Source organism: Corythoichthys intestinalis, chromosome 20, assembly GCF_030265065.1.
Source record: "Corythoichthys intestinalis isolate RoL2023-P3 chromosome 20, ASM3026506v1, whole genome shotgun sequence".
Classification (NCBI taxonomy): domain Eukaryota; kingdom Metazoa; phylum Chordata; class Actinopteri; order Syngnathiformes; family Syngnathidae; genus Corythoichthys; species Corythoichthys intestinalis.
The window spans coordinates 13,092,147-13,103,414 of record NC_080414.1 but is presented as its reverse complement, the minus strand read 5'-3'; the positions used below and the strand labels follow the sequence as shown (position 1 = coordinate 13,103,414).

Here is an 11,268-nt window from a genome sequence, read left to right as displayed (position 1 = left end):
TGGGAGAATATGTGTTTGAACCAGTTGTTCAGAGCATTGTAAAAAAACAAAAAAAAATCAAAGCATTTTATAGCATTTAAGCTAGCAGACTTTTGTTATGTTAGTTAGCTAAATTAGCTAATTGTTATTTTGTACCGTTGGAGGCTCCACTCGCATTGTTATATTGATTTGAGTGGATACACTGCCTTCTAGTGACGACAATGAATATGACATAACTCATTTCACATGGCTGAATCCAGCGGCCCCCTGATAAGACAAACAAAAGCTAAGTGTTTGTTTGAGCTAATGTTTTTTTTTAATGCATTCGTAATTTAGTTTATAGGTATATTTAGCCGTTTTTTTTGGAGAATATGTGTTTGAACCATTTGTTAAGAGCATTGTAAAAAGAACAGGAAAAAAAAAACATCTAAGCATTTTATAGCATTTAAGCGAGCGGACTTTTGTTATATTAGTTTGCTAAATTAGCTAATTGTTCTTTTGTACCGTTTGAGGCTCCACTCGCATTAAGTTATATTGATTTGAGTGGATACACTGCCCTCTAGTGGTGACAATGAATATGACATAACTCATTTCACATGGCTGAATCCAGCTGCTCCCTGTTAAGACAAACTAAAGCTAAGTGTTTGTTTGAGCTAATGTTTTTTTTAGTGCATTCGTAATTTAGTTTATAGGTATATTTAGCCATTTTTGAGAGAATATGTGTTTGAACCATTTGTTAAGAGCATTGTAAAAAATAAAAAATACAAATCTTAGCATTTTATAGCAAATTAGCTGACTTTTGTTATGTTAGCTAAATTAGCTAATTGTTCTTTTGTACCGTTTGAGGCTCCACTCGCATTAAGTTATGTTGATTTGAGTGGATACACTGCCTTCTAGTGACGACAATAAATATGACATAACTCATTTCACATGGCTGAATCCAGCGGCCCCCTGTTAAGACAAACAAAAGCTCAGTGTTTGTTTGAGCTAATGTTTTTTTATGCTTTCGTAATTTAGTTTGTAGGTATATTTAGCTGTTTTTTTTTGTGTGAAAATATGTGTTTAATCATTTAAGAGCATTGTAAAAAAAAAAAAAAAAAAACTTTGCATTTTATAGCATTTAAGATAGCTGACTTTTGTTATGTAGGTTAGCTAAATTAGCTAATTGTTCTTTTGTATCGTTTGAGGCTCAACTCGGGTATTTTAATTTTTTATGTTTCTTATCTGAATACTTGATTTTTCAAACTAACGAGTTAATTTATTAATCGACTAATAAAATAAGAACCCTACACAATATAAAAGAAAAAAACAACACAAACAATGAATGATTATTTTCATCAATATTCCTAAATATCCAATTCTTTACATTTTTTTGTTGTTGTTTAAAAATATATACATTTTAATCATTTTGGGCTATTATTTTTCCCAATATATTTCCAATTCAAAATCAATTTAACATTTATTGCCGTCAATTGCAGCCAAAGTTAACATGAACCAGCGAAACATGAGCTCATTGCCCGCTATTGACAACATCAACATCAACATCCAATTCATTTAAACTGTCAGCACTGTCTGCGAATGCTCATCTTTCAGTCAACGCCAATGACGGTGCTACCCGTCAAAGGCAGCCTATTCACACTCCTAGAGGCCAAACTCTGCTACTGGGACCGTAGCCCCCGGGCCCCCTACCCTTGCAACCAAACTGGAGACCCCGCCCCGGGATCTCCACCATACAGAAAAGTGTGAGAGCCACCTACCGCCCCGCACTTCCCAGCACCATGATAGGGGTGTGAGGAGGGTAGTAAATAGGAGTAAAATAGGAGAGCCCATCTAAGAATTTGCTTGTTCCCATTTCAAAAATAACACCGACGTCTACTTTTCGCGATTGAAAATGTGGATGATTCATCCCATCAGACAAGATCACACCTACTGATCCACTGACTCTTGACGTTCGCACGTGTGTTTTGGATTTGATTTCTCCCGAGGTATCACTTGAGGCGCGAGATTAGGCGCCTTTCGTTGGGATTAACGCTTATGAATAACGAGTTTTTTATTTTAAACTGGAAGGTGCAATCCAAACAGGTGCTTGATTTATTTTTTGCTAAAAATCCCGATTAGTGTGTGTTTGTAGGTTAGCGAAAGATTGCTGGCTATAAGAGGATTAGCGTGGAATTAGTGTCATTCCTCTATCGCCGGGAGAAACGGATTGATATCGATTTTAATCAGAGAGAGAGATAGGAGAGGAGGGCAGACACCGGGACGGCGGCGGCGGAGAAGGACTGACGAACGCCGGAGGAGATGAAGGATGCGGCGGGGATGAGGAGAAGAAGAGGAGTGGGGTGATGCTCTGAGAGATGAAGGTGGACGTGCTCACTTGCTTGACCGCCGCCAGTTTGGTCGCCGCGGTGACTGGCGGCGGACGAGGATCGGGACGCAGGAGGCACAAGGAAGTCTTCCTCGGGGAGAACAGCAAGTTCAAGTTTGGAGGGTGAGAGACTGACGCTTTGAGATAAGAGCTGAGCTGAGGTAGCTGCTTCAACACAAATGTAGAACAGAACACACACAAAAAATATATGTTAATTTTTTTAGAAAACTTGTCCAACAGAATCGTAAATATGTAGTTTCCAAACTGTGCATCCCTAATGCCCTAAGAAAATATTGAGTTAAAATACGTGTAGTTAATGTCTTCAATTTATAGATCTGTTTTAAGGATGTTGATGTGTTTTGTTTTTTGAGTGGCTTGAATGGTTCTAAAAATGTGGTTGTCTTGGACCTGTCTAACATTTTTGCAGTTCTACATGGTGCCTGTCATGATTCTGGAAGATGGTCACAAGGAGACCCAGTGCTGAATCACTGTAGTTCACTTTTTATTATTATTATTTTGTTTTTATTTTGAATCTTTTCCTTATATTTTGTTGTTGTAATCTGGACCTAGAGTCTGTTAGCTATCTATCTATACATCAATCTATCTATACATCTATCTATCTATACATCAATAAATCTTTCTATACATCTATCTATACATCTATCTATACATCTGTCTGTCTGTACATCTATACATCTAACTATACATCTAACTATACATCTGTACTTCTGTCTGCATCTATACAGCTAAACATCTATTTTTCTGTCTGTAAATCTATACATCTATCTATCAATACATCTTTACATTAATACATTTACATCTATCTACTGTATATCTAGATCTTATCTATCTAGATAGATCTTATCTATCTAGATTGATCTTATCTATCTATCTAGATAGATAGATCTTATCTATAAGTTCTAGATAGATAGATCAATAGATAAGATCTATACATCTACTGTCTGTAAATCTATACATCTATCTATACATCTTTACATTAGTACAGTTACATCTTTAAATCTAACTATACATCTCTATTAATCTAGATAGATCTTATCTATCTACATAGATAAGATCTATCTATACATCTACTGTCTGTAAATCTATACATCTAACTATACATCTATACTTCTGTCTGTACATCTATTCATCTATCTATACATCTAACTATACATCTATACTTCTGTCTGTAAATGTATACATCTATCTACATCTTTACATTAATACATTTACATCTTTACATCTAACTATACATCTCTATCTCTAGATAGATCGTATCTAGATAGATCTTATCTATCTATACATCTATACTTCTGTCTGTAAATCTATACATCTTTACATCAGTACATTTCCATCCATCCATCCATCCATCCATCCATCCATCCATCCATCCATCCATCCATCCATCCATCCATCCATCCATCCATCCATCCATCCATCCATCCATCCATCCATCCATCCATCCATCCATCCATCCATCTCATAGACTGTGTAATTTGGTCCAGTTTCCTTGTTCAGTGGTATATTGACATACGATCGCTTCAACATACGATCGTTTTGACAGCCGACGTAAAATTTGACTGGTCATTTGTCTCGCCATATGACGACATGCTTGAAATACAGTAATACCTTGCTACGCGCTTCAAACTTCACGGCCTTAGTCCATCGTGGATTTTTTGTAAAATAAAAAATCAATACATAAACGCATTATTTTTTTGACTGGGGCTCCAGTCAAAATGGATTGAACGTCTAACGCCGTCAATGTTATTCACATCCACTACTTCCAGTTTAAATACATTGAATTTCTCCACTTTTCAACGGCAGACGTATCGACTACAAACTGAAGCGGCAAGACAGCACCAAAACTCTGCTGATCAAAACCGAACAGCTCCTTCGCATCGAAGAGCACGACTTCGCCCTGCGACCCGGCTTCGGAGGTAACACACCCTTAAAAACGCCACCTCTCCAGTATCCTTCAATCCATTTAAAAGTGCTTTAATGTTACTCAACATTGACCCAGATTGCAGTGCGTCGACTTGAGGATTGTGTGCCCTCGCGTGCGTTATTGTAGTATGCTGCTATTGTGTGAGTCGGGGGTCGTGCGCAATAATCTGGATTATATTCCTGGTCTGGAACAGATGGAAACAAAGTGACGTCGGGGGGAAAAAAACAAGCATGACAATGTACACGAGAGGTCACCTGCGGAGGCGTCTTTCCGTAAATAAATAATCTTGGATGGGGTGGCAGAAGATCTCGCTAACAAAACAAAAAAAGACTTGGGATGTTCTTGGAATTGAATTTTTGGATGGCAGGACCTGTCATCTGGTCACAAAAAGTACACGCGCTTCCTGGAAACATTAGATATTTTTTTATTGTGTGTTTTTGTGCTTGCGTGAACTTGTTCTGGAATTGTTTGTTTTGCATTTGTGCCGTGAGATTTCGAGAAAGAAAAGTGTTTATCATGATACCGATATGCTATGATGTAATACATTTTTAGTTATTTGGTGGAAAAAGATATACTTATGAGAGCTGACTTTATTTTTGAATAGACATTAAATGTTAAATGCATCAAGGAGTGATGCAACTTAAAACTAGCTAGTGTTAACAGAAGCAGCACCGTAGCAAACATACTGTATCGTTAGCCAAACAGCATAAGTGCCTAAATCATATTTTTGCCAAATTGAGATTTATACATAATATTACTCTGCTACCAATGCTGCATCATCCTACCTTACTGCTTCTCTCCTTAATCAATCAGAACTGTTCAAAAGAACTCACTGCCTTAGTCATAAAAATATCAATGTGTTTGCAAAAAAAAAAAAAAAAAAAAAAGCCTATTTTTCCAAAAATGTTGAAATATGATTTAGGCAATTATGCTATTAGGCTAACGATATTTTTTTTCCTCAAGTTTAAATACATCTAATCTAATTATCTACTAATACTGTACATGGCAGTGGTTTTAACTTTCAAGGCTGTAGTAAATTAGCATACAATAATTATTAATAACTTAGTATTACTGCAAAAATAATACCCTGTACAATGCATATTGTACTATACTATACCATACTATACTACATATATTAAGCTACCATACCACACTACACTACATAGATATATGATACTAAAACTATAACTTTGCATTGCTATTTTCAATTGTCTTACTTGCATTACTCATACTATACTACATACGTATATTTTTTTATTATTTAATAGGGGCAGTGCACAATGTATGATACTGTACTGTACTATACTAATGCTATACTATATACTATATATAAGATACTGTCCTATATTATATCCGTAAGATATACAGTATATACCATATACAGATAAACTGCCATACTACACTCTATACAGGGTGACCCAAAAAAAAGTTTACACTCAGTTGACTGCTTGTTTAAAAGCCATTGAAACATATCTAAATAGGTTGTCATGCTTAAGTGATTCATTAAGGTCACTCAATGCAGCTGGTAATCTCTCGTCTCTACAATTCCTGTGCTTCTGCTGAAAATGAAGAAAACTTAAGCTGTACCTGAATTGCTGCGTGCCGGTCTGACACCTACTGAGATTGCAGCAAATCTGAGAATATCCAGATGTGCAGTCTACAAAGTTAAAAAGAAGCTGAAAGATACTGGAACAGCCTCACGAAAACCTGGGTCTGGAAGTGCCGATCTGTGCGGACCAAAAAGTTGATTGACAAGGTGATATGTGGCCACCCCAGAGTCCAGATCTCAATCCGCTGGATTATAGCATATGGGCAATTGTGGAGGACAGTGCCTGTAAGAAGCCACAAACTTCTGTGGCAGCCTTGGAGGGGTCCATTGTTAGATCTTGGGAAAAGATGACAGCATCCTACATAAAGAAGACCTGTCAAGCGTTCCGCAGGCGCCTGGAGGCTGTTGTGACACTTAAGGGAGGACACGTTGAAAAATAGAGTGTACTGTACATGTTCTTTACAATAATTTATAATTTGTGATTAAATTCTAATTCTAAGATGAATAAACATGGCATTTAAGTTGTATTATGGCAGTGTAAACTTTTTTTTGGGTCACCCCTGTACAGTATGTACTAGTATAAGATACTATACTATACTATGCTATACTATACTATACTATACTATACTATACTATACTATACTATACTATACTATACTATACTATACTATACTATAGTACATATATTGAGCTACCATACCACACTACACTACATATATATATAATTAGTAGGGCTGTCAAATTTTAATCGAGTTAATCACAGTTTAAAAATTAATTAATCATAATTAATCGCAATTCAAACCATCTCTAAAATATGCCATATTTTTCTGTAAATTATTGTTGGAATGGAAAGATAAGACAAGACAGATGTATACATTTAACATACAGTACATAAGTACTGTATTTGTTTATTATAACAATAAATCCACAAGATGGCATTAACATTATAAACATTCTTTCTGTGAAAGGGATCCACGGATAGAAAGACTTTTAATCTTTAAAAGATAAATGTGAGTTTGTATATTGTGACTAAATATTGCCATTTAGTGTATTTGTTGAGCTAAACGAAATGTTTGAATAGAGTTTGACCAAAGTCTGAGTATTATTTTGCATAGCTATTTTGATTGGGAATGCCAGTTCTCTTTGCATTGAGCGCTTTTCTATTGTGAACATTATTTTTTTTGTGCTTTCACTAAATGATACTGTAGCGGCTTAACTGCCCAAATGCATGATTGGAAGTTGGGCAACCATGACTGTCAGTGGTGGCTGCAAAGGGTATATCTTCTCTGCGATCATTTCTTGTCATTCTTCCCCACATAGCTCGCTATAATAGTTGTGGAAGAGATGTCATAGCTTATGCCAATAAATAGAGCGGCTCCAATGAATGCCTGTGTCCACTCCACTTGCTTGTCTCTTCCTTCATAGCTCTCAATATACATATAACGGCGACATTGTAGTCTGTTCACGGCAATGTGTGAGTGAGTCGTTCCGCGCACACGTTAAATGCGTTAAATAGTTTAACGTGATTAATTACAAAAATTAAAAACCGCCCGTTAACGCTATAATTTTGACAGCCCTAATATATATATGTATATATATATATATAAGTATATATATGTATATATAGATATGTATATATATATTAACGGGCGTTAATTATTTTTTTAATTAATCATGTTAAAATATTTGACGCAATTAACGCACTCCCCCCGCTCAGACAGATTTAAATGACAGTACAGTGAACTGCTTGGTAATTGTGTTTTATGGAGTTTTGCCGCCCTCTGCTGGCGCTTGGGTGCGACTGATTTTATAGGCTTCAGCACCAATGAGCATTGTGTAAGTAATTATTGACATCAACAATGGCGGGCTACTGGTTTATTTTTTTACTGAAAATTTTACAAATTTTATTAAAATGAAAACATTAAGAGGGGTTTTAATATAAAATTTCTATAACATGTACTAACATTTTTCTTTTAAGAACTACAAGTCTTTCTATCCATGGATCGCTTTAACAGAATGTTCGTAATGTTAATGCCATCTTGTTGATTTATTGTTATAATAAACAAATAGTCCTTGTGTACTGTATTTTGAATGTATATATCCATCTTGTGTCTAATCTTTCCATTCCAACAATAATTTACAAAAAAATGGCATATTTTATAGATGGTTTGAATTGCGATTAATTGCGATTAATTACGATTCATTAATTTTTAAGCTGTAATTAACTCGATTAAAAATTTTAATCGTTTGACAGCCCTAACATATATATATATATATATATATATATATGACAGATAATACACTATACTGTACTATAACTATGCGTTGCTATTTTCACTTGTCTTGCTTGCATTACTCATCCTATACTACATATATAGGATACTATACTATACTAGTTTACGTTACGTTAAGGTTGTCCATCGTTTCCGATGATGACAATCCATCTCTATTTTTTGTGAGTCCACTTCATGTGGCTGTGTAGCCCAATCGGAGATCCACACTGCTTGCCACAGGCAGAGCAGTTGAGGACATTGACTGGGGATGTGGGTATGGCACTGGCTTTATGTCTTTTTTGACGTTTCCTGGTCCGTTGTTCACCTCGGTATTCCTCAAGTTTGTGGACGTCGTATTGGATGAGCTGCCGCCAGATGGATCGTTGAGCTGCATTGGTTTCCAGCTGGATCGGGTTAAGACCACATTTTTTCATGGCAGCCTTCACCCGGTCTGAATAGCGCTTTTTTTGGCGGTCCTATCAAGCGACAGCCAAGATGGAGCTGGCCATAAAGCACCTTTCGGGGCAAGCGCTCCTCTGGCATCCAAACTACATGGCCTAGCAAGCGAAGTTGATGCTAGGTGACTGTAGCCTCCACACTGTCGGACGATACTAATACTATACTATATACTGTATATAACCGGGGTCCTCAATTAGCGGAACGCGGTCCATGACCGGACCACGGCACACCTCTCCGTGGACCCAGCGCAAAATGCACTTTTCAAAAAAACAAACACATTTTTTTTAACACATTTGTATGAATTGCCAATCTATCGCTATGCGCTACTAGTCTATCGCTAAATTCTGTTTCATTTTTAGTCAAATATCTTCCATGTTTCCAGTTCTGTTGTCATCTCTAAGACAACGATGCGCTGATTGGCTTAGAGAGCCTGCACGGATGCGCTGATTGGCTGAGAGAGCGTACATGGATGCGCTGATTGGCTGAGAGAGCCTGCATGCTGCTAGCTAGCTAGAGCGGACAGACCGCAGCAGTGTTAGACACGAGTCACACCCGGCACTTTGCAATGTTTGTTCACATGCCACCCTTAGAAAACCAAATCTAACAAAATGGCATGCTCAAAGTTGACCAAGAGACAACGAAAATTGCTGTTTCAATGAGGAATGGACTGACAAATATGTGTCCAGGAGGAAATGATAACAAAAATCAATCAAATCTCACTCTCAGATTCATCAACCACAAGACGCACTGAAGTACTGGCTGATGATGTGAGTAAACAGCTTTGTGACCACCAAACGCCATTTCTCTCATTGGGCAGTGTTTTACATTTAAAGTTACAGTCAATAATTATAATGTTTGCACTTTAATGACAGAGCTTGTCATTTATGTTCTGTACATGTGAACATGTACTACTTGCATGTTTTCTTTTTATCCAGCAGTGTTTTACAGCTATAATATGTACTGTGAATAGTTATTGTTTATACCTTCATGACAGATCTAGTCAATTTTTTAGTAAACATGTGTAAACATTGTACTTGCATGTTTTTGTATTGTTTTGTTGTTTTTGTAATTTTAATTTATGTCAAGAAAATGTTTTGTTAATTTATTTTTATTTAATCAGAATGTACACTGTATTTTTGTTTGGTCAAAAAAACAACAACACCTTTGCCACCTACGACCTGCCTTTAGTCGACCGACATTTAAAAATGGACCCATGCTTGTATGAAAAAAATAATTGTGGACCTTCAAGATTTGTATTTGAGGACCCCTGGTATATAAGATACTGTACTATATTATATACAAACTATACATATACTATATACAAATAAACTACTACACTACATACAGTATATACTAGTACAAGACACTATAATATAATTTACTCTCCTATACTATACTTTACTATACTACATATATAATGTATCACACTATACTATTCTACATATATAAGATACTATACTATATATATGACACTATACTACATATATGAGATACTTTATTAAATACTGTATATATATCTAAAATACTATACTGTACTATAGAAAAATGGTGGGCAAACTGGTCATAGGATGTATGTCCTATAACAGGGGTGGGCAAACTATTCCACAAAGGACTGCTGTGGCTTTTACCAATCTGGTTTCTTTCAAGTGCTATCTGGTAATTGCAGTCAGATGCTTCTTGTTGCCACTGAAACCTCATTGGTTGAACTGTCTGTGCTGAATCAGTTGGAACAAAGACCAGGACCCACTGCGGCCCTCTAGGACCGGTTTGCCCACCCTTTTTCTATAGTATAGTATAGTATAGTATTTTAGATATATATACAGTATTTAATAAAGTTTTTTAAAATTGTAGTATAGTATATAACTTTATCACAATATGCTAATTTTTTGAGGACTACTATACTATACTATACTATACTATACTATACTATACTATACTATACTATACTATACTACATATATCAGATACTTTACCACGTAAATAGATAAAATACTATATTACATATGTACAGTATATTGGATACTATACTATACGATACTATAGTACAGAGATATAAATATACCTGTATACTATACTGTACTATAACTATGCGTTACAAATTTCAGTTGTCTTGCTTGCATTACTCATGTACAGTTAGCTATTGAGTGGAGATAGGGGCATCTTGAGGCCAATTGGTGGTACTACTATGGCGTATGGAATCCCATTATTGTAGCAAGTTGCAATGAATCTCGCACAATCCATCGCTGTTGATATGTATTCATCTGGTTATTGTCCATGTTAAACTTTACTGTATGAATGTAACCGGTCTGCATGGAACCGCCTTGCATAGCGCAAGGAGTCCCCCTCGTCCTGGTCAGGACTCGTACCGCGTCACACAGCGCGTCCAGCATGGCAGGAAAGGACACTAACCGCTAGGCAAAAAAGCACAGGATTTGATCGTGTACAGCTAGCGTATTTGTCTGTTTATTACATGGAATATTCAAGATTTTAATGTATTGTTGACATTTGTGTATGTTTTCCACTTTAAGTGCTTTGGACGTCTACTAGTGATAAACTCATTGATGGAGAGTGCATCTTGGCCAGATGAACAGCAAATTCTAAATGCTAGGCTAGCTAACGAGTTTAAGTTGTTACTGTAAGAAGTGAGCAAGCGAAGTTCAAATAAATATTTGGCTAAAACAACAGACTTTTCAGAGCT

General features: G+C 36.2%; 1 protein-coding gene across 4 annotated transcripts in view; it reads left to right on the top strand.

Annotated features, from left to right (window-relative positions):
- The window catches only part of LOC130908687 (gamma-aminobutyric acid receptor subunit rho-3-like), a 52,377-nt gene that overhangs the window by 33,595 nt on the left and 7,514 nt on the right, over positions 1-11,268 (top strand). For 3 of the 4 annotated variants that reach the window (XM_057824386.1, XM_057824385.1, XM_057824384.1), the window contains exons 1-2: positions 2,141-2,467; positions 4,169-4,281. In XM_057824386.1, the coding sequence (XP_057680369.1) occupies positions 2,334-2,467; positions 4,169-4,281 (247 nt within the window). In that variant the 5' untranslated portion in view covers positions 2,141-2,333. Of the gene's footprint in view, positions 1-2,140; positions 2,468-4,168; positions 4,282-11,268 lie in introns of those variants that run through there. The other variant, XM_057824387.1, reaches the window with a different exon arrangement.